Source organism: Triturus cristatus, chromosome 6 (genome assembly GCF_964204655.1).
Source record: "Triturus cristatus chromosome 6, aTriCri1.1, whole genome shotgun sequence".
In the NCBI taxonomy this organism is placed as follows: domain Eukaryota; kingdom Metazoa; phylum Chordata; class Amphibia; order Caudata; family Salamandridae; genus Triturus; species Triturus cristatus.
Window position 1 is genome coordinate 1,004,259,913 of NC_140589.1, and position 24,986 is coordinate 1,004,284,898.

Consider the following 24,986-nt stretch of genomic DNA (forward strand, 5'->3'; position numbering starts at 1 on the left):
TTAAAGTTTTACAGGAAAAAACTACTACTAATATGTGTTTTGCGTCTCACAGGACCTAGAAGCAATATCATACCAACCACTGTGAAGCAGAGATCTGATATACTATGTAGGTTGTCCCAGTCAAGGTTTTACAGTTGCACTTAGTCTCTGTTACGGAAGTTAGAACAGGGCAAGGTCTGATGCCAGTGAGGGTGCTGCAAAGTCAGTACATGTCATCAATAAGCAGCCTTAGTTTGAGTGAGACAAATCTGGGTTTCCTGCACAAAGACATTTTCTTTTACCATTGGGGTAGATCTGCTTCCTCACTCCATTCCAAAGTTTTACCTTCCAACTTAGGGCATGATTTAGATTTTAGCATATGGATATGGCAAGTGCCATATGATATGATGCACTTGTAATTAGGCAGACAGGATATCCGTCACATTTATGACGGAGTAATCCATCCACCAAAGTGTAAATCAGGCCCTTAGTAAATTCTTTGGTACTAAGAATCTTCCAGCACAGAAAGACTGGAAGCTCTGTTTAGTCAGGCTCTACACGCTGGATGCCTTCCCCAGAAGATCCCACTGAACTAATTTTCAGTGCAGCAAAAAGCTCTGAGTGGGGCAAACCTAGTTGTATTGCCTGCCGTGGTTGCAACCTTCCAGGGTAAACCTCATCATCTTATTCCAGTCCTCCAGAGGTGAAAAGAGGACGAAACACACTTTTCTCCAACTGCTGGAAAAGGTTTCTATGCTAAATACTGCAGCACCCAGGTCCTTAGGGCAGGCTTCTAGGCGTCAGGTCTGTCTCCATCAGTGGCTCCTTCAGTTTCCAGTCCTCTCAAGTCAGGATTCCATCTGCTTTTTTATCCAGGCAAATAGAAGGTCAAACACCCTGCTCATGAACATCAGTTCCAGTTCATGGATTCCAGCAGGAAACAGGAGTTCTTGAGTGTTCTTTCTTGCAGCAGAGCCTTCTTCCTTAGGGCTAGCCTTCACAGTTTCAAAGAATAGTCTGAGAAAGTAGTGATAAGGTTCTCAACGAGAATTTTCCATGCCCAGCTTTTTTTCTTGCCCTCTGTCCACTTTTGTGACACATCCTCTTTGCTTTACTGTACAAATTTGCAGAAGCCTTAAATCTAAGATGGCTATTCCCTCATTCCACCAGTAGGGTCTGTGACTCTCACTAAACTGCACCCACCCTTGTCTAGAAGAGGTAACCTCCTGTTTGCCAGGGTCCAAGCTGTTCCCCTATTTCTGAGGTTGGTTCCTGCAGTTCTGGGGGCATGGGAGTAAATGAGAACAGGTTTTGTTAGCCCCATTTGTCATCTCCAATTGAAAAAGTCAGTTTGGAGGATGTAGAACTGACTCTTCCTCCTCCCTTATAAGAAAACCATGTTAAGTGGCAGGTTGTTGACAATACCCTTGTTTTCTGGGACCCAGACGCCAAGGCATTCACCTCTGAGGAGCTGGGTCATTACCTTAAGGCTAGAAGATGTGCTGAGCCTCTGGATCTGGGATGGGTGGAAAAACTGGTTGTGAGACAGTTTTTCCTCCGGCAGTACAGTACCTTCCCCTAATATTATCAATATCAGAGTCATATTTAAATTACATTTTGAAAACTGGGTGGAAAATATCAAAATAATTTTTCTAAAAAAAATTCAAATGAAGATATAAATTAATGATTTGAATCATATTAAGGCCAGTTACTGGACAATGTAGCTTAAACCAACAAAGTCAAAATAGCTTTGGGACATGCATTCACTGTGAGGGCTCACTCGTCCTAATCTGTAGTCTAATATAAATGTTTTTCATAAATATGGGTGGTGTAAGTACACAAGCCACATAATATATTTTACTTTCAATGCATTAGTGGAATTTCTGTTCCATCTACCATTGCAGAAAGATGTATGATCTGACAGAGGCTTGCCTGGACTGGCAGGCTTCTTGGTACGCAGCACAAAATGAGTTGTTTTTGCTTGATCTGTATCATTAGGTGTCTCATAAGTCTAGTGTAAATGTGAGAATTAGGGTTTGCTAGAATCAGTGACTGATTCTACAACCAGTGACTCTGCAATACTAAAGATCAATGTTGTATGAGTTAGAAGTGAGCCTCAATAGTTTTCAGTGTGCTGAAAACCTATAATTCACTAAAGTAGCATTCGCCCTAACAAGGATTTTCTTTGCTGAATCTCCTGACAATGGATAACCTTACTTTACAAGAAATCTTACCTCTATGGCTCCGCTTCATTTCAAGGGTCCAGTAGTCAGACTAAAATGGACCTGCCTTATTGTATCTACTATATACGGAAATATCACCAGTCGCATTCGGATCTCCCACAGTCTATGTGGCAGGGATAGAAGGAATGTGCCATGTAGAGAGCATGCTTTTGCTGTGACTAAGTTGCTATGTGCATGTGTGGTGTTCTTCTACAGTGCCCATGTTTTACCTCTGACTAGACCAGATGCTGGAAGAACATACAAATCCTTGGCCCATGTGGCTGTATTTCTGTCAAGGCTTTGCACCCAAGTAGTGTCCTGCTATACATGCCAATCCTATTGGGTCTTCTGCTGTACTCCTGTTAAGAAACCTTGTCACCAGCACTTATTAAATATCATGAGGCTAGGCTTTTCTCATTCAGCTCCCAGACAATTCCCAGGATGCTAGATCATACATGAACCTATGCCTTGTTGAGGTCATCAAAATAAGGTAAATAGTGGCAGGTAAATATTTACCAGTATCTGATGACATTCATACCCCTTGTTTTGAAATTAGGACATAAAATCAACCTAAAAGTTTCCTGCCAATAAAATGTGAATTTTCTACTTTGATCACCAGATCCACAAAACAAAAACATTTTTGTACTCCATTGCAATTAAATAGAAACCTCAACCTATATAAGCAGTTTTATGTCACTTGGCCACCATCACAATTTTGACTTATTGTGAGCCTCCAACCCTGATAGGGGATATGACCCATCCAATGATACTGTGCACTATTCTCTTTCAGACCATATCACATTTTGAAACACAAGTCAAAGATACACAACTTTAATGTTTATGTAATCTTTAAATTTAGAAATATTCTTCAACAGCCACACATTTTTGGACCCCCTTATGTGGAAAGAAGAAATATGTTCAAAATCATCTGTTGCTCATGCTCTAGTACACATGTGTCCTTTGCAATGAAATTTATATATTCATAGCTTATGTTGGCTGCAAATACACATGTGATGCATACTCCTGCAATCTAGTCTTAGGCCTGGACTCTGCAAGTTGTTTTTCTCAAGAAATGTGCATGGTCGGCATCATGCGTCGTATCTCTTCTTCCTCGAGGCATTGCACATGTTCAACGGCTCTTTTGTTAGATATTTTTTTCCACCATTGGGCTCAAACAGATTGCATCGGAGCTCTTCAGGGTTCGACGCCTACGCAGCCTAGGGAGAAAAATAGGAACAGCATACACAATTTCAATCGTATCTATCAACCGACTTCAACTCCAGTCAGGAATGTCTGTCTCCGTGTAATGGAGACAAAAAAAGAAAGTCTACTTTGCAGGTGCCCTCGGTGCCGGGCAAGATACACTCACTCGGACACTCATCAAGTGTGTTACTTATGCTTATGACCAGAGCACAAGGAGCAAGAGTGTGCAGCGTGTAACCAATTTAAAAACAAAAGATGCTGTGGAATAGAAGTGATATGCGCCTAGCACATAGTATGAAGATGGTGGCCGAGGATGCGTTCTCCCACAATGAATCGCAGGGCGAAGAGGAGATCGACGCCAATACAGCAACACAAGGTAGGGTAGTCATTGCAAGCCCCCACTATGTAGCCTCCAAAGAGTCCAGCGGGAACGAAGAGGCCCAAATCCACATTGAGGGCACCACACCAAAGGCTATGATATCTGGGTCAGGACCAAAAACAAAATCGACACCAAGAACTGTGAGCAACATTGACCCATCATATGCTAAACGAATTTTGCACACCCGTCCTCCTCCATGCCATGGTGGGCCACAGACCTCAGGCTCAGGTTGACATTGCGAGCATGCCAAAGAGTCGAAAAGGGACGGGAACACTCTAGTTTCCAATCGGGCGACAAGACTGAAAGATGGGATGGCACCGACACAACACTGGCACCAAAGCATAAATCAGCATCAAAGAATGTTTTGGCACCGACAAAAAACAAACAGGCTTCCACGCCAGACATGCCATCGGATCTGAAGAAGTGCTCTGCTCGAGATATTCAGACTACAAAAAGCATTGGCTCAAAGAAAGATGGAGGAATATGGACAAACTTCTATATCAAAGAAAAGCCATGTTTCCGTGACAATAAAGTCAGTGGCAACTTCCACAGCCATACTACCGGCAACAGGGAAGTACATGACACATACCGAAATACATGAGGAACAAGGCAATGTGTTTGAAGAGCTGTATACATATATGCACAAAGATTATTCAAAACAGCAGGCACAAGATCTAGAGATCCCACAGCCTTCATCAAAAAGAATTCTCCCTGAACATAGGTCCACAAGCCACATAACATTCAGTCACCCAGAATCCCCAGAAGCACAATCACCCTGACCAACACAGGAAGAGGAGGAGTAGAGGGAAATAACTCAACAGGATTATCACGCTGATGATTCACATGAAAACCCCCAGCACAGCCCAGACCCATGGGGCGCTAATATCAAACCACCAATCCCACATCATCCTATTATTGTGTTATCCAGAGGGATGCAGAATACCAAAAACTTTCTATGCACACCACAGAGAAAGAAACAGATTTGTTGAGACACTATCGCACACAGAACACACAGTACAATATTGCCCTATGATTGGCTCTGTCTTGTAAGTCTCCATAGACATATTTAAAGACCTTGTAAAATCCTGGGTACTTACACCACACATTGATTGAAAATACATGCCTTCACCAACAGACCCAATATATATAGGGGCCACCCACCAGCAGACTCCCTAGTGGTCATAACTGCTAGGAAAAAGGCAGCATCCTAGGCCACTGGAGATGCGCCACCTCCTGATAAGGACAGTAAGTGAATCAATGCTGCAGGCAAAAGGGTAGATACAGGGCGTCCATATCCCTTGAAACTTGCTATCTCGGTTGGATTACTATCTTGTTATAATAGAGGAACATGGGAAGAGATGCAGGAACTAATGTGACATCACCCAGAGAATAAATAAAATGAGGAAAAGAGTTAGTGAATCGGGGTAGACAAATTTCAAACGCTACCATTAGTGTGCACTAGATGTTGCGGACACTGCTGCAAGAGACATCAGCAGTTCAATAATGCTGTGTAGACATGCATGGCTAGGCATATCTGGATTTAAGCCTGAGGTGCAACAGCACATTCTAAACATTCTATTCGATGGGAACATCTCTTTTGCCCAGAACACAGTTAGAGAAGATCAAATAAGATGCAGGCACTGCAAAATCTATGGGTTCTTTAGAAGTCACACCACAAAAGCAGTAGTCCTTTCAGTGTTATCAAGGGAGAGGGGCCTCCAAAAGTCCTACCATGGAAAGCACACCTACAACGACAATAATATTGCCAACAAACAGGTCAGGGGTACTATAGAAATGGTTACAAAAATAGAGGAAGAGGTAAAGGCACTCTACACCCAAACAATGATTTCCCAAACACTCCCCCCTCGCTCAGAAAAAATAACTTTAAGGGGAAGGCTGTAACAGTTCCACCAATTGTGGCCAGACATAACTTCAGACTAATGGATATTACAAATGTCAGGCAGAGATATTGCCTAGAATTAACACAACAACCTCCAAATATCCCACCACGAAGACATATACTAACCCAACAGCATCTGCATCTGCTAAAGGAAGATGTAAATGTATTGCTTCAGAAAGGGGCCGTAGAACCTGTCCCATTCCAACACCACAACAAAGGCGTATATTCTCCATACTTTCTGATACCAAAAAAGGCTGGGTCTCTACATTTCATACTAGAAATATGTCCACTAAATCAATACATACTAACGGAACACTTTGCTATGCCTCTAAAAGGAAACGTTTGGTTCACTACTGTGCTTCAAATTACATTCATCCATCCTGGCATTCAGAACAACAACTAATATATTACTTATTACATCTACAAAACACACATTTAGCGTACCCTTCAATGCACCTGCATTTAGCAGCTATTGCCACTTACCTACAAAACAGAAACCACCAATCCCTTTTACGCATACCTGTCATAATGCTTTTATGGAAGGTTTAAACAGGGTTATTCCACCACATACACCACCAGTTCCTACATGGGACCTAAACATTAGTATTAACTAGACACACAGGCCCACCCTTTTAGCCATTACACAAATGTCAAGTAAAGTTCCTATAATGGAAGGTCGCTTTCCTTGTGACAATTACGTCCCTAAGAAGAATCAGCGAAATACATGCACTCACTATAAAAGAACCGTATTTTCAAGTAATCCAGGAAAATTTGTGTTTATGCACAAATCCAAAGTTTCTATCAAAGGCCATCTCACCTTTTCATTTGAATCAAACTTCGCACTTGGCTGTTTTATTACAAAAACCAGAAACAGTACCATAAAGGGTGCTAAATACACTAGATGTCAAACGTGCTCTTATGTACTATCTGGAAAGAACAAAACCCATCATGAAAACACAATACCTATTTGTAGCATTTTCAAATCCACGCAAAGGCAATGCTATCTCAAAATCAGGAATAGCAAGATGGATAGTCAAATGTATACAAATTTGCTACACCAAAGCCTCGAGAACACTTACAGCTATGCCTTGAGCTCATTCAGCCAGGGAAAAAGGACCATCAATGGCCTTTTTAGAGAATACTCCAGAAATTGACATTTGCAAATCAGCAACATCGTATAAACCCACACGATTTTACTAAACACTATTCTGTAGATGTGCAAGCCAGACAACAGGCTTAAGTAGGGCTAACAGTTCTAAGCATATTATTTTAAACAACTGCACCATTTCATGCTTAAAGCCTCGGCGAGAGGGGTACTGCTTTCCAGTCTGTGCATAGCATGTGTTTCTGCAGCCTACACATGCTACAAATGGAATATGTTACTTACCCTGTAAGCATCCATTCGTAGTGTGTAGTGCTGCAGATTCACATGCACCCTCCTGCCACCCCGACAGGGATTAGATAGTGACACAAGTACACGCCTATAGAGCATGTTCAACAGCAAAGGTAATTTAGCAGACTATATCCTTACTTCCTATATGTCAAGGGGAAAAAACATTATCTAACAAATTAGCCATTGAACATGCGCAATGCTTCGAGGAGGAGGAGATTTGATGCCCAAGCTAAATAAAACAGAAAAACAACTTGCAGAGTCTGGGTCTAACCCTAGATGGTAGAAGTATGCATAGCATGTACATTTTCAGCACTACGCACTGCGGATAGATGCTTACATGGTAATTAACATACTTCTTCTGCTATCAAAGGGAGAGACTGAGCCATCTCACTTCCCTTGCTATATTAATCAGCAAATTAGATCATCAATGGGATTCTGATCAAAGGTCACAGTAAATCAATATGTACTATTATATTTTATTGTATGCTGCATATGTTTGCCATGGATTTGTTTGGAGATTAAAGACTATCAATTAGTGAACTGTAGAGCTGATATCAAAAGCCTCCTGTTAACAAAGATGCATGCTTTTATAATTCAAGCTCTCTGCAGTCTGTGATCAGCCAGTGGGATGATCATCTGGAGAGGAAAAGCCAGCTTGAACAGTGGCTGGAGGCAGTGGATCAGAAAGTTGAACAGCCTGTGCACTTGCAACCTGGCTTAAAGGAAAAGTTATCACAGTTTGATCACTACCAAGCTATTTTGTCAGACATTGAGGACCATACCACCGCACTGCACCGCCTCATCGAGAAATCGAAAGAGTTGTACGAAAAGACGGAGGATGAATCATTCAAGGAAGAAGCTCAAGATGAACTGAAAACACAGTTTAATGACATCACAACTGTGGTCAAGGTAATTGCTTCTACTTCTAGAGCTTTGCATTATTTCTGCTTTGTGGTCTTTGTTTTTCTGTGCACATTGGTGTTTAGTAGGGGGTTCAGTTGCTGGGACCTCACACACCTGCTTCACACATTTTAGTGTACCTGGTCCTACTACCGCTTTTGTATGTTTAGTCCTCAGATGTTTGTGCATGTAATACAACAGCATGTTTAGAATAAAAGTAATGTCAGCCTTATACAATATTACAAGTCACGTGGCAAAATTTTGATAGGGAGCAGTCCTATAAAGGACAATTAAAGAGACAGTGTCACTATGGTCAGGCCCAAGTCTTTTGGGGAGGTTGATTTATTTATCCTTGGATAAATCTTCTGGTCATCATCAGGACTCAAAACAGACCAACCTATTGTGCAACAATTTACATCATGAAAAGAGGAGCTAAAGAAGGTCTAACAAAAAGTGAATTGCATCTGTTAATTCTTTCCTGTGGGTGCAGTTATATCACGCAAGTGCACGAAGAATCACAGAAGGTATTCATGCTTTAAATTAGACTTTTTGAAGTTTCCACATACGAAAAAGTTGTACCAAAAACAACAAAAAAACATTTGAACCAAAATAACAAGGGTTCCGAACGCAAAGTGTAAAAAAAAGGTCAGAGTGTTTCTAGAAGTGACTTTAGTAGGGTGAAACACTGGGCCACAGATAAAACTGGTGCGAGGTCATAAGCAATGCATTGCGGGGACACAAGTGAGCTAACTATAACTGCTAAATTATGCTGGTTTTGTATGAGTGAAATGTCAGCCTAACTATAACGTCCATGTAACCTTTGGTTTTTTAGTGAATTTCTAAGGTTTTTTAATTTCATTTCCTTACTATAACGTCCCTGTAACCTTTGTTTTTTTCAGTTAATTTCTACTGTTTTTTTAAATGCTAATTCCTAACTATAACATCCATGTGACCTTGGTTTTTTAAAGTGAATTCCAGCCACCACCACATTCAAAACTTATAACTGCAACATTTGCTATCTAAATGACTTTATAATTGCATGTATAACTCCCTTCATATCTCTATACACAGTGTATAACTCTTTCAGTGGAATCTGTGACTGCATGCATCACTGTGTCTGTAAGGTTTTCATTCACTATAGAAGTATTTGAGTGGATCTGAGAGACTGTGCATCAGTCTATCAATGGTTCTGTAACAAACTGTTTGACTGTCTCAGTGCATCTATGAGTGGGTGCATCAGTGTCTCAGTAGGTCTGTGATTGGTTGCATGAGCGTCTTTGTGCATTTGTAAGTAAGTATATGACTGACTGAATCTGTGAATGTATACATGAGTGTCTAAGTGGGTGTCTGAGTGGGTGAGTGAGTGGGTGCATGAGTGTGAGTGGATCTGTGAGTGAGTGCATGAGTCTCTCAGTGGGTCTATGACTGGGAGCATGAGTGTCTGAGTGGTTCTGTGGATGGGTGCGTTGGTCTCTGAGTCTATGTGTGGCTGTGTGCATAAGTCTCTGAGTGGGTGTGTGAGTGACTGTATGGGTGTGTGAATGTCTGAGTGGTTCTGTGAGTGGGTGTATTAGTGTCCGAGTGAATCTGTGAGTGAGAGCATAAGTCTCTGAGTGGGTGAGTGAATGGGTACATGGATGAGTGTCTGGGCGGGTCTGTAACTGGGAAGGCAAGTGTCTGGGTGGGTCTGTGAGTAGATGCATAAGTCTTTGAGTGAGTGAGTGAGTGAGTGAGTGAGTGCATGTACATCTGAGTGAGTCTGTTAGTGGGTGTGTGAGTCTCTGAGTGAGTCACTGAGTGCATAACCCTCTGACAGGATCTGTGACATAATGTGTTAGTGACTACATGGGTGTGTGAGGGGGTATATGAGTATCTGAGTGGATCTATGAGTGGGTATATGAGTGTCTCAGTGAGTCTGTCAGTGAGTCCATATGTGCATGTGTGAGTGGGTCTTTAAGTGGGTGGGTGCATCTCTTAGTGGGTCTGTACATGGGTGTGTGACTCTGAGTGAGTCTGTAAGTGGGTGCATAAGTATCTGAGTGAGTCTGTGAGTGGGTACATGACTGCCCAGGTCGGTCTGTGAGTGAGTGTAAGAGTCTCTAAGTGGGTATGAGATTGTGCACATAAGTCTATGAATAGGTCTCTAAGTTGGTGAGTGAGTCTTTAAGTGGGTGTGTACATTGGTGCGTCACTCTCTGAGTGAGACTGTAAGTGGGAGCATGAGTACCTTTATGGGTATGTGACTGGGTGCATGAGTATCTGAGTGGGTATGTGACTGCATGTATAAGTGTGTTAGTGGGTGTCTAAGTGTCTGAGTGACTTTGTGAGTGTGTATATGAGTCTGTTAAGGTGACCAGCAAGTGTGTACAAATATATAGATATATATATTTTTTTTGTTTTACAGTTCTACCAATATTCGCAGTGACCCCGCGAAAATCGTGATGGCCCTGTGATGGTACATGGGGCTCATGGTGTCGTCTCGAATATCGCATATGTTTAAAAAAATCTATTTTGGACACATAACTTGTGTCACTAACACACCCATTTCTCAAATATGGGGTCAAAGTATCTCCTCCCAGACTCCTTATATTGGCTTTTGATCCAGCGCAAGGTCAATACCTCATCAGGGATCAATACCCAATTCATTACAATTACAATGGCCTATACTCATTCACCCAGAATCCTTGATGCGCTGGGATCAATTTATTTACATTCAATATTTTTCCTTAGAAATTCATATATCATGAATAATGCTTTCTTCAAGTTTAGTCAACTTTCCTTCTACTTGGTCGATGGACCAATTGTTTGAATAGTTGATGATAATGATTATACTTTCTAAAACAAACCCTTCAGTAAACTAGATGATCACAGACACTCTGTAAAGTTTATGAAGCTTTAGCTCAATATTAATGCAGATGCTCATCGCACACAGTCACAAGTGCAAATAATGAAACTCACAAAAGGGAGAGAAAACATCAACCAATTTCAAATGAAATACAAACTCATCACACAGTCAATGACATTATGCATGAAGGAGTGGATAGATTAGGAGACAAAAGTTTTAGTAAAATCAATATGCGAAACATAATGCACCTAATGGAGGGGTTAGATGAAGAGACAATAGATTCATCTAAATAATACGTTTCATATATTTAATGACGGAGTGGATAGGTGAAGAGACAAAAGGTTCAGAGACAAAATACATTTGCAAACAATTTTCATGTATGAGTCAGAGACAATACAAACCTATCGGTCTGCGGAAAACCACCCCCTCGGCCTGGGCGATGTTGGGTGTTCCCTGAAATAGGATCAGGGAACAAAGATTACTGGACCCAAAAGTGGGGAAGGTACAGGGAAACAGCTAGGCCTCTCTGCAAACCGACGAACAGCGACACATTCACCCCTCTTCTCTTCCTCCCCGCAAGTCTAAACCACACCCCTAAAGGCACCCCAATTATACCCTAAAACCTACATATCCGTCCCACACAAATTGAAACATTACGGAAACTGAGTTGGTGATTGGTGGGCATGGGTGTGGCTCTGTCACACCATGTCACTTCATATACAATTTGGTCATTTTATTGTTCAGCATCCATTCTCACAGTTTGGTTCTTAACTCATGCTCACGTTTTCTTTCATATGATACATTTGAATACTTTAACTCATAAAATTGACAACGTCTGCGGAATAGAACTCTGGTCCCACGGTCGACTCCAGCACTTGGCAGATGAACGTCATATTGTCCTTCAACTCAGGTATCCTTTCTGCTGAGCACAGCGCGTCTGTCTTGCCTCTGTCAGTTCAGATTCACTCTTCATTTCACCCCTCCCAGTCTGGACAACTTTAATAATACTGGAGTTTCATCCAGCACACTATAGCAAAATGGAAACGAACATTTATTAATTATATGACAATGTAGTTTGCACTGTGTACCCGCCTCCCTTGCACTATTCATTATTAGAGTTACCTAGCATAAGCTTTAAGCAGGAAAAAGCATTATTGTTTGTTTGAAAGCAAGATGCAACATGCAACTACGAAATGCACATGTTTCCTAGTCATGCATTTATTTTTCGTTTCTTCAAAGCATATTGCAAATACGTTTTAATTATTTTATATATTATTTCATATTAGTGCATACATGCGCAAAGCTATTTCCCTCTTGTTTCTGTCAGGTGCATGTTAGTTCATTTACTACTTACTGTTAATACGTATAATGGGGTATTAATTAGAGCAGGTTTCTTTTTTGAACCCCTGCTCCATCACTTTCACACCAATTATCAGCCCCGGGAACCGTTCGCGAACGATGAAATGGCAGCTGCTATTTTCTATCCAAGTTGGTTCCAGCCAATTACAGCATTCCCGATGGTGTGCACATCTGCGATTAATCACATAACCACTGTGAAATGCCTGCCTACTGGCAACTGCCAGTAGGTATTATATATATATAATTCACTAAAAAACCATAGGTTTTACACATGTTATAGTTAGGTGGATATTTCACTCGTAAAAAACCAATGAAATTCCCCCGTTATAGTTAGTTCAGATAACTATAACTCGCGCGCCCGCAATCCACTGCTCATGACGTCACATATTACATCACTCATGACATGGTCAGTGGCATCACTCATGACATCACTGATGACATCATCCTTGTGATAGAGTGGCGGTCGCGCGAGTTATAGTTATCTGAACTAACTATAATGGGGGAATTTCATTGGTTTTTTACGAGTGAAATATCCACCTAACTATAACATGTGTGAAACCTATGGTTTTTTAAGTGAATTTGCAAGGTTTTTTAAATGCTAATTCCTAACTATAACGTGTGTGAAACCTATGGTTTTTTTCAGTGAATTTGTACGTTTTTTTAAATGCTAATTTATTTATGTATTATTATTTTTTTTATATATTTATTTTACAATAAACTACGTATTAAAATTATTATTATTTTTTTTTGGTTTTTCACCGTGTGCGCACGGTGCGCGCACCCCCGCGATTTAAAAAAAAAAAATAATAATAATTTTCTGCCTTCGGGGTCCTTCAGGGACCCCCTGACAAAGGCTAGGGGGTCAGGAACTCTCTACCCTGCCCCCTTTTCACGTTCGCCACCTTCCTTTTTCACTCTCGCACTGAAAACAAACAAAATGGCGGCCGACACTTCCTGATTTCGACCGATTCGAACGTTGACTAACATGTAACCACCAATCAGAATTACGCTCGCGCACGTTAGGGTGCTCGCACGGTGCGCGCACGGTGCGCGCACCCTGCGCGCGTATAGATATTGATATGCTTTTAAATGCTATTTTCTCAGGAAATACTGAACAGATTTACACCAGACCTGCAAAAGGCACTTCCTTGACCTTATGGCTACCTCTCTGCCAAATTTCAAGTAATTCTGTTCAGCCGTTCGGGCTGTAGCTGTGTCTAAAGGTCCTATGGAAAAATGCTCTTCTCCTTCCCTGAAAGTCTCGGGGGGATTCGTCAAGCGGGGGCTGAGAAAAAGGGGGGGTCCCAAAACGCGTTTTCCCCATGCATTTTTCCATAGGACCTTTAGCCCAAGCTACAGCCCGAACGGCTGAACAGAATTACTTGAAATTTGGCAGAGAGGTAGTCCTCAGGTCAGGGATGTGCCTTTTGCAGGTCTGGTGTAAATCTGTTCAGTATTTCCTGAGAAAATAGCATTTAAAAGCATATATATATCTATAAGCGCGCACCGTGCGCATACGGTAAAACTTACCGTACGCGCACGCTGCCGTGCGCGAGCGTGATTCTGATTGGTTGTTAGATCTTAGTAAACATTCGAATCGGTCGAAACCAGGAAGTGTCGGCTGCCATTTTGTCTCTCGCAGTCTGAGGGGGTGAAAAACAAAGGTGGAGAACGTGAAAAGGGGGCAGGGTGGACAATTCCTGACCCCCTAGCCTTTGTCAGGGGGTCCCAGAAGGACCCCCAAGGGCCACATTTTTTTTTTATTTTGTTTCGAAAAATCGCGGAGTGCGCGCAGCGTGCGCGTACGGTAGAAACGGAAAAATTCCGCGAACTGCGTAACGTGAGCGTGCGGTGCGTGAAGCGCACTGCGCGCCCACAGCGCGCGCACGGTGCGCAAAGCCCACGGTGCGCGTACGGTACGCGCATGGTGAAAAACCTTAAAAAAATAAAAATAAATACATAACTTAGCATTTAAAAAAACTTACAAATTCACTGAAAAAACCATAGGTTTCACACACGTTATAGTTAGGAATTAGCATTTAAAAAACCTTGCAAATTCACTTAAAAACCATAGGTTTCACACATGTTATAGTTAGCTGGACATTTCACTCGTGAAAAACCATTGAAATTCCCCCGTTATAGTTAGTGCAGGCAACTATAACTCACGCGACCGCAATCCTCTGCTGATGACGTCAGATATGACATCACTGATGACATATGTGTCTTTTTGAAAAAAAATATTTGTAATATATGTATAGCTAAAAATTAATGGAAGAAGACATGGGTAAATAAGTGTCTAAATACAGTGATGTAATATCTGACGTCATCAGCAGAGGATTGCGGTCGCGTGAGTTATAGTTGCCTGCACTAACTATAACGGGGGAATTTCAATGGTTTTTCACGAGTGAAATGTCCAGCTTACTATAACATGTGTGAAACCTATGGTTTTTTAAGTGAATATATATATGTATATATATATATATATATATATAAAATTCACTTAAAAAACCATAGGTTTCACACATGTTATAGTTAGGTGGATATTTCACTCGTAAAAAAACAATGAAATTCCCCCGTTAGAGTTATTTCAGATAACTCTAACTCGCGCGCCCGCAATGCACTGCTGATGACGTCACATATTACATCACTCATGACATGGTCAGTGACATCACTCATGACATCACTGATGACATCTCAAAGTTATAGAGTGGCGGTCGCGCGAGTTATAGTTATCTGAAATAACTATAACGGGGGAATTTCATTGGTTTTTTACGAGTGAAATATCCACCTAACTATAACATGTGTGAAACCTATGGTTTTTTAAGTGAATTTGCAAGGTTTTTTAAATGCTAATTCCTAACTATAACGTGTATGAAACCTATGTTTTTTTCAGTGAATTTGTACGTTTTTTTAAATGCTAAGTTATGTATGTATTATTATTTTTTTTATATATTTATTTTACAATAAACTACGTATTACATTTTTTTTTGGGGGGGGGTTTACACCGTGCGCGCACCCCCGCGATTTTTTAAAAAAAAAATCTTTTTTTTTTTCTGCCTTCGGGGTCCTTCAGGGACCCCCTGACAAAGGCTAGGGGGTCAGGAACTCTCTACCCTGCCCCCTTTTCACGTTCGCCACCTTCCTTTTTCACTCTCGCACTGAAAACAAACAAAATGGCGTCCGACACTTCCTGATTTCGACCGATTCGAAAGTTGACTAACATGTAACCACCATTCAGAATTACGCTCGTGCACGTTAGGGTGCTTGCACGGTGCTCGCACCGTGCGCGCACGGTGCGCGCACGGTACGTGCTTATAGATATTTATATGCTTTTAAATGCTATTTTCTCAGGAACTACTGAACAGATTGACACCAGACCTGCAAAAGGCACTTCCCTGACCTGAGGACTACCTCTCTGCCAAATTTCAAGTAATTCTGTTCAGCCGTTCGGGCTGTACCTTCGACTAAAGGTCCTATGGGAAAATGCATGGGGAAAACGCGTTTTGGGACCCCCCTTTTTTCTCGGCCCCCACCATACGAATCGCCCTGAGACTTTCAGGGTAGGAGCTGAGCGGAGCGCCCCATTAGTTTTGAAAATTCCGCGAGGATTCGTCAACCGGCGCCAAAGTTATTCAAAATAGAATTTTCAGATTTCCTATGGAAACACGGTCCTAACTATAACTATCTACTGGCGACTGCCAGTAGATAATATATATATATATATATATATATATCACGAGTTTTCCTCCGCAGCTTTCCAAACTAGCGGCTCTCCTGAAGAGAAAGGCACGGACCCAACTTGTTAGTGCAAAAGTCTTTATTCCTCTGTACGCCATTACGCGTTTCGGCTCGCCTGAGCCTTGATCACATGACAGTGGCCTAAGAGAGATAACACCTTTTTAAAGTGACAGTGCCAGTGTGATCGTGATCACGTGATCAGCTTGCTACGATAATCTCGTAATAGACATAGACAACAACAACAGCGTACATTTGTGAAGAGACAGGTAAATTTACATCAAAATGTCAACTTGGATATATATTTTGTAACGATCTCCTCAACATATTCAGAAACTATATCATATGTATGTTTATTCTGTGTGCTGTCGTAAAACATGATTAATGTTTTTACTTCTGTCATTCGCGTCACGATCATGGTAAAATCAATAACAATAAATAACAACAATTGTTCTTGAAAAAGTGCTTAAGTGTAAAGTGCAATATATGTGCAAAGGAGCCTAGTATATGTGCTACATGATAGCGTAATGATTCAGTAAGGTTAAATTGTTTGTTTCATTAGACAAGGGATACTTGATGTTTATTGATTCATGGTATTTAATACCCGTGTGGTCTAATGTAGGCAGAATGATTGGTGGAAAGGTAGAGGGAATAATTTGTGTGTCGCCATGGGTTCGCGTGTTATAGCCAATTTATTGTTGATATTTAGTTGTTTTGATAAGAGAATAGTCATTCCTTAATGCACCAATGCTCAAATGAGGACACTCGTCCCCTGCTTTGGAAGTTTAATACTACCTGACACTAGTTTGGTCCTAGATCCAAGGGAATGTAATATGTGCATCAATGCTATTGCATAGTCTGTACAGATTCAATTAAGGTTCCGCTCGAGGATCGTTTCCCTGCTGTTGGACATTGGGGCTTGTCATCTACAACGGACGCCGCAACTTGGAGCCATAGTGCTGTTTGAACTCACCAGCTGCAGGGAGAGCCTGCTACTAGAGATCCACGCATTCGGGACAGCGAGGACCAGGGAGCTGTGCGCGCTCCACACCGGCTGCACCTGGCCCTCTTCCCGACTCCTCCCCCGCAAAGTACTTAACCACTCGCGGCCCCCGCTTCGCGGGAGCCGCTCGAGGATCGTTTCCCTGCTGTTGGACATTGGGGCTTGTCATCTACAACGGACGCCGCAACTTGGAGCCATAGCGCTGTTTGAACTCACCAGCTGCAGGGGAGAGCCTGCTACTAGAGATCCACGCATTCGGGACTGCGAGGACCAGGGAGCTGTGCGCGCTCCACACCGGCTGCACCTGGCCCTCTTCCCGACTCCTCCCCTATCTCCGCCCCCCTCTTCTATAATATCGTAATACAGTCCTCGCGCGCTAGCGGGACGCGTGCGGGACGAGAGCTGGGGCGAAGACCGGGCAAAGAGCGGGCCCTCTGAGGCCCTCAGAGACACGAGGATACCGGACTGGGGTAACTCCCTATTCGCAACATCTACTAATCGTGAGTCTACAGCTTCACACTGTTAGTATTATTATGGCTGCTATTTTAGCTATTAACTCTCCTGCTAAACATGGCGTCACAACCAAAGGTACATTGGTAGACTATTTCAAAAAGATACCTACGGACAAGGAGATTACCCTCGCTGAACGAAGGGCTGAGCGACGCCGCTCCATAGAGTGCATGAAAAATAGGACATTAATGGACAGTACATCTCCTCTGCCTTTGTCCTCTAATGTGCTAAGCCCTTCTACCCTGACGCAGGAGGCGCTAGCCATGGATAACGTCCCAGAGCTGTTAAGAACAATTGATCCCACACCCAGTAATTTTAACTCGTCACTAGTTTTAACTAATGTGTCTTCCCCCAATACTTCTATTATTTCTGGAAAGGAAATTGACATTGTTATTACTCCAATTGAACCGAGGGTTAAGACCACTATCAAAAAGCCAGGGAGGATACAGGTGTCCAAAGTTATAAGGCCCCCCCCGTCCAAGAGAAGAAAGAGGTTAGGCAACTTGCCAATTCGTTATATTAATCACACTGATTTTGGCAAGGGCCCTATACAAACTGAGAGCACTGTATCATTAACAAAGGCTCCATTATCACACTTAACTACATGTGACTTGGCTGCAACACCCTCCCCTTCCCTGGTTGTTCCTCCTCCTGATTTGTCTCGCTCTCCGTTGCTCCTCCCTGAACTATGCACAGTGACATCACACCTTGAGAGCATCGAGAAGCTGATTAGATCGTTTACCCTACCTATCATAGAAAGATTAAAAAATATAGAGTCACGACTGGGGAATCTAGAATCTTTATTCACAAAACATCCAGGTACAACGAAAGATTCTACTCACTACCCGCCTCCCCCTACGGACTTAGATCCACCTCTCACGCACACTAGGATTAATGAGATAGGTAGCTCCAATTCTCAGCGCAGGGATAAGCCCACCCTTACCGCAATTAATCTAAGCCATGGCCAACACGTAGATGGTGAACTAAGGAAGGAATTAGTAATCCCTAACAGAGTAACATCCCCAAACGAGAAGGGGGAGAATCACCTCTCAGTTAGAGTAAGCGATTCACGTAGCCATCAAGTTAATTTGCCCCCCGAGGCGGTACCATATGTGGTGGTGTTAACAGAAGTTCCACCTCTGGATAAGGGCAGAAATGAGGGTTATTATAACCTAAAAAATAAAATCGTGTACTGGCTTAGGACAAATAGACCCCTTCCCCCTAACATCAATGGAGAGATACTGCATGTTCGGAGACTTCCTTGGTTGGGCCGTAGAATCAAAGATTTAGAAGGGGATGTAATCATTATTAACTTTAGAGACCCCAATGCAGTCAAATACATCTTAGACTACCCCTTGGGCTCCACACGGGGATTTATAAATCCCCGTGTATTATCATATTTTTACCCAAGATCAATAGTCTCTAATAATGTACATCCCAGGGCTCCAAGAAAAACAGTGGCCCCTCTTCATCCATTCGTAGCACCATCTGCTTCCCTTGTTCCACATTATAACACGCATGCACTTAGCCATGTGGCATATGAAAATGCAGCAGAATGGACTATGGTTCCATCTAGGAATCATAGAACGGGACCTCGGAGGGTGAACTACACGCTACCATTTACTCCCCTCGAAGTTGTCAATAGATTTGGCGCCTTATCAGGAGTTGATGACTGTGATTGACTCAGTATCTCTTCTGGTTATGGACATAGCACACAAGGGGACCAGGATGAGGGTACGGATTTGATTTTCAAACGGTCGACCTGCTCCCTACACCACTCTATTTCTGTCAGGCAATCTATGTCCTCACTGGCGGGTCGCTTAGGGCCCCTGGAAGATGCTCTGGTGGCCATAGATGAAATAGCTACCGAATCTTTCCGTTCCGCAAATATGGGGAACGGGGTGGAGGTGGGGGGTGGCAGCTTCCCACGAAAGCCCAAAGTTCTACAGGGGTCCTCACGCAACGTACAAAGCGCACGGGAGGTCTGTGCTCCCCTAAGGTTAGAAGAAACTACCCCGCATGAGGCTTCTATGCCTGTAACTAGAACTATGAGGGCTTTAGAGATTATGTCATGGAATGTGGCTGGGCTTCCCAACAAGTTAGGTAATACTGACTGGGAAACCTTTATTAAAGAACATGATATATGCATGTTCCAAGAGACATGGTCTAGAGAAAATCTTAGCCACCCCGGTTTTGCTATTTTTGATATTCCAGCTAGATGGGGTGGGAAGGGTCGCCCGTCTGGTGGCCTATCAATATGGATTGCTTCTCATTTAGGTTGCACCGCCGAGGTGGTAGAAACTAACTCTCTGGATATCCTATGTGTCGTCTTGCGTTGGCCCAATGGGGCGGGTCTGAGACTGGTAAATATATACTCTAGACCGGTTGGAGTTGCAGCAACCTCAAGGACACTGGAGGATCTAGGGCTTTTTCTTGACTCCCTCACTGGCACAGACATACTCTTGGTCGGAGGGGATTTCAATATTCAGTTTGAACCACTCCCGACGTATTTAGATGGGATCACCAGTGAGGAGGATGATCTCTGGGGAATCGAAAGAATTACAGGTCCGCCAGTCAGGGTAGCCTCACCTCTCTTATTGCAAGTTCTAACATTAACAGTGGCAAACTCACTCAGAGCATGCAATGGTAGGTTTAAGGGGGATAACCCGCCCCAGCCAACTTTTAACAGACCAAGGCAGGAGTCGAGGATCGATTACATACTGATCAAACTCCAAGATTGGAAATTGGCATTAGACTTTAAAATTGCCCAAAGGGCTGATAGTGATCACAACCCTCTAATCCTTTCCTTAGCTGCGGATGGTCTTCTTAGGCCAGATTCTCGGGGACATGGTTTACCTGCCCTTAGCCTCACTCTGTCTAGCAACAGACGAAGACTAAGGTGGGATAGACTTTTAGAGAAACCGAACCGTATAAGGGCTAGATATGAGCAAGTGGCTGAAACTTTGGAAAGAATGGAGAGCCTTCTCCCTCAATTGCCCTCGTCGGATGGCTGTTCTTCCCTTGAGGATATCCATCAGGCTCTCTGTGTCAATCTAGCTGAGGTATTGAATCCTGTGGTCCGGGGCAGGATACCGAGGAGCAAAAGAGCCTCTTGGTTCAATGCCAGCTGCAGGGTAGCAAAGAAAGATCTCCTCAAAGCACTTAAAAATAAGGAAACATCCTTTGTGATCAGGGAAAAGAGGGTGGCCTATAAGTCCAGTCTGGAAGCCGCGAAAATAGACTGGGACTGGGAGAACTGGTCAGAAATAACATCTGCTCTCAAAGTTAGAGATTCCAAAAAATTCTGGCACATAGTCAGACATGGTTCTGCTGAGCCTGTAAAGGCAATAGAAGGTAATGTTACAGCTGAAGTCTGGGAAAAACATTTCTCGTCCCTCTATAGCAGTGTTGGGCTAGACCAAATGGGAATACCGCCTGAGAGCCTAGTGAACCCCATTGATAGTTGCACGGTGTTGGAAGACTTTAAGCTGGAGGAAGTGGAAAGGGCAATCACTTGCCTTTCTTTAGGAAAAGCGCCAGGTTTAGATAAGATTCCAGGCGACCTCCTAAGGCACGAAGTCAGAATTTGGGCACTGTACTTTCTGATACTGTTTAATGCAATTATTCATGGGATGGCACTTCCCCCAACTTGGCTGGGGGCGGAGATTGTGCCCATTTTTAAAAGGGGCTCACCTTTGCTCCCCGCCAATTATAGACCGATCAGTCTGATAGACGTTCCACAGAAACTCTTTGCGAGGCTTCTGTTGGATCGACTTTTGGACTGGATCGAGGAGAGGGATGTCCTGAGCCCTCTTCAGGCTGGGTTTCGCCAGAAGATCTCTACCGTGGACCAGGTCTTTAGGCTGTCCCTTATACATTGGAAAACAATACAGCTGGAGGGTGGCAGCCTCTATACTGTATTTGTTGATCTAAGGGCTGCGTTCGACCTTGTTCCCCGTGGTAAGCTTTGGGAAGTCCTGGCGAAAGCTGGGATGCCAGCTGATATCCTGAACATGATCATCCGCCTCCATACAAACACTTATGCCCGTGTGAGGTGCGGTGCGCAGGGCGCACTCTCAAACAAGTTCCCGGTTGAGAGAGGGGTAAGACAGGGGTGCGTACTTGCACCGACCCTGTTCTGCCTCTTTGTTAACGGGGTCATTGACCACCTTAATGGGGTCCCCAATTCGGATGTCCCGAAGTTGGCGGGAAGGAGGGTCCCAGCAATTATGTTTGCTGACGATACCCTCCTTCTCTCCAAGTCACCTATGGGAATCCAGCGTATTCTGGATGGTTTTGGGGACTTCTGTAGAGAGCATGGATTGGAAATTAACACCACAAAGACCAAATTTATGGCCTTCAATCCGCCACCCAGGTTTCACCGTATTCCTCGCATTGGGGAAAATGTACTAGACCGAGTGAGCACGTTTGAATATCTTGGTGTCACACTCAATGAGGAATTGGGGTGGGGTCAACATCAGGAGAAAACAAGGCTGAAGCTGGCGCAACATATCGGAGGAATACTAGCATTGGTGGGGAAGAATAGGTCAACCCTTAAACCCATAGGCCCTCCTCTTCATATTTATAGAGTCCAAGCAAGAGGAGTAGTTACCTATGGGAGTGAACTATGGGGTCATAAAATCCTGGATAGTCTGACAAAGGAGGAGAATAGATTCCTTAGGTGCCTAGCAGCCCTTCCTCCGAGTACACCGCTAGTGCCCCTACGACTTGACTTAGGCATTAGACCATTGGAGGAAGAGTTGGCACTTCGTCCTGTGATCTACTGGCGCAGATTATGGACAGTGCCTGAATTGATTCACTATAGACAGGGTCTCCAGGAAGTTCTCAGCTTCCCAAACTCGGGGAATATTCCTTGGCTTAAATTCATAAGGAATAGTTTGATGAGCCTAGGATTAGATGCACTATGGAATGATCCTGGAAATGTGTGTCCCAAATTTTCTAAAAAGGCTCTAACCAAGGTGTATCATGATTCTAAGGCTCCTTTACTTCGACCCTCCAAATCTTTAGGGTCCCTAACAAACCAATTCCTTCTTATGAAGAGCACATACACTTTCGAATCGGCCTTGGATAATGTTTACCCCGTAATAATTAGGAAGCTCTACCTACAGTGGAGGCACGGGTCTTTGCCAATCCGCGCTTTCACTAGCTCCTGGTCCCTGTCGACATCCAGTATTTGCCCGGCATGCAGAGCAAGTGAGGAGACTGAGCTGCATTTTATATTTTTTTGCACAGGCTATACTGAGCTCCGCAGAAAGTGGATCATTCCGATTTGTAGGAACATGGGCTTTGTAAGGTGTCACCAAGCCTTTAGAATTCTCAAGAGCGAAACGGCCGCACACATTGTCTTTGCAGTGGCAAAATTCTTGGGGGCTTTCTGGCACAAACGGAAAAAATACCTAAAAATGTCAACCTGATTTATGTATGTAATTAGTATGTATTGGCTGGCTGGATGCATTATTTTTAAAGATTTTATCCATTGTTGTCAATGTTTTATACTGTTTTTATGTGCTTTTATGGATTATTCCGAAATAAAGTTTTCTTGAACTTGAACTTGGTTCATCTACGACAGAACATGTTGGACTAAATGCCGTTTGTAAAACGCATATAAGTCAGTGTCGTAGCATAGTGCAAATTGCAAATAAATAGATAAAAGGTGTTAAAAAACCCTTAAAAATATTATCTATCCGTTGACCTATCCCTGTAATGTGACATGTGGATAGGTGCCAAATTAAGAACAAATTTACAATAAATATAATAAAAGACTAAGAATTCAAAATCTTATTAAAACCTTAAAAGATGTTGTACATAATACATAGACACATAAAAAAATATTATTTTCTTCCATTTACGGATTTATAGGACTTAAAAAGCTAAAAAACTACATTTTATATACAAGTGTCAGTGATAGGTGCTAAAACTAAATATTCTAGATCTTAATGGAAAGTGGCATTGGATGTTTTATATAATCAAATCTCATGGTGACCGCATATTTCCTCAATTTGAGTTAAATCAAGCATGTGTATAAATCTTCAGTGGCGTTGAGGCCGGCAGGGTGCTTGGTATCTAACTGCAAAATGTTTCAAGTTTTCTGAGTTTGTTCTCTCGGTTACCTCCTCTCCTACTAGGTGGTACGGTGTCTATTACAAAGTATTTAACTTTGCGATTGTCAGATTGATGAAGTTCTTTAAAATGTCATGCGACAGGGTAGGTATTGTCCTGATTTGTAATTGCCCTAAGGTGCTGAAAGATACGTTTGTACACGGGTAGCTTAGTGCTGCCAATGTAGCGCAGATTGCAGGGACATGAGAGTACAAAAACAGCGAATTCAGTTTTGCACGTAAGGAGCTTGGAAATGACGTGATTATGATCGCTGAAAGGAGTTTGATATGAATTGGTGTTCACTCCCTGGATGCATGCTTTACATGTTTTGCATCGAAAGAATCCTTTCATGGATTGTATACAACTATTACTATCAATCACCTCAGGGCTAGTTCTGACAAGTAAATCCCTCATTGAGGGCGCCCTGCTGTAAGTAATGGACACCCTCTGCGGTAGCAGGGGTCCTATCACTGGGTCACTTCGTACCAATGGCCAGTTTTGCTGAAGAATTTTGTTTAACACTTTGTGCTGTTGACTATATTGCACAATTAGACGAAATTCATTGTCTTCCTTAGTTTTAAAACTCATGGTATTTGTGGAGCTTGCATTAGTCAAACTATTTACAGATTTCTTGTCCCTCATGGCTTCATCTCTACTCCACATCATGGATTTTTTAATAGCATTGTCAATGACATGTGATTGGTAACCACGTTGTTTAAAGCGAAGTTTACTTGCTTCTTGAGCTGCCATTAAATCATCACTCTTGCTACAAATGCGCCTAATCCTTAGCATTTCCCCATAGGGGATGCTATTGATAAGATGTTTAGGATGCGCACTTGACGCATGAAGTGTGGAGTTACCTGCCATCTTCTTTCTGAATAGGCGGGTTTCAATTTTGTTCTTATTTATATATACCTGGGTGTCTAAGAACTCAATTTGTGTGGCACTGATTGTGGCAGTAAACTGTAAATTCATATTGTTAGCATTGATCTTTTCAATAAAGTCATTAGCTTGCTGGCTCGTACCTTCCCAAACAACAAAAAGATCATCAATATATCTTAACCATATATATATATTACCTATTGGCGGTTGCCAGAAGGTAGTTAGAGTTATGACCAGTTTCCATAGGAAAAGCTTTTTTTTTTTTGCCAGTAACTTTGGTGCTGCTTTATGAATCTTGATGAAATGTTCATAAAACTTCCCTTTTTTGGTTCAGCTGCTGTATTGAAAGTTTCAGGGTGATTCGTCAAGTGAGTGCTGAGAAAAAACGGGGTCCCAGAACACGTTTTCCCCATGTTATGTCTATGGCGATTTTTCAATTTTTGAACATACCTACAGCCAAACTGCTGAACGGATTTACACCAATTTATTTCTAAAAAGAAATCTGGGGAGCCTCACCTCCCTGGGGCTTGAAACTTAAATAAAGTGGGAGGGCCAC

The 24,986-nt window shown here is 42.6% G+C and overlaps 1 protein-coding gene across 1 annotated transcript in view; it reads left to right on the top strand.

Moving 5' to 3' along the window:
• SYNE1 (spectrin repeat containing nuclear envelope protein 1) overlaps positions 1 to 24,986 on the top strand; it is a 1,959,630-nt gene that overhangs the window by 869,095 nt on the left and 1,065,549 nt on the right. Inside the window, exon 52 of the mRNA XM_085611789.1 lies at positions 7,676 to 7,985. Within this exon, the coding sequence (XP_085467915.1) occupies positions 7,676 to 7,985 (310 nt within the window). The remainder of the gene's footprint in view (positions 1 to 7,675; positions 7,986 to 24,986) is intronic.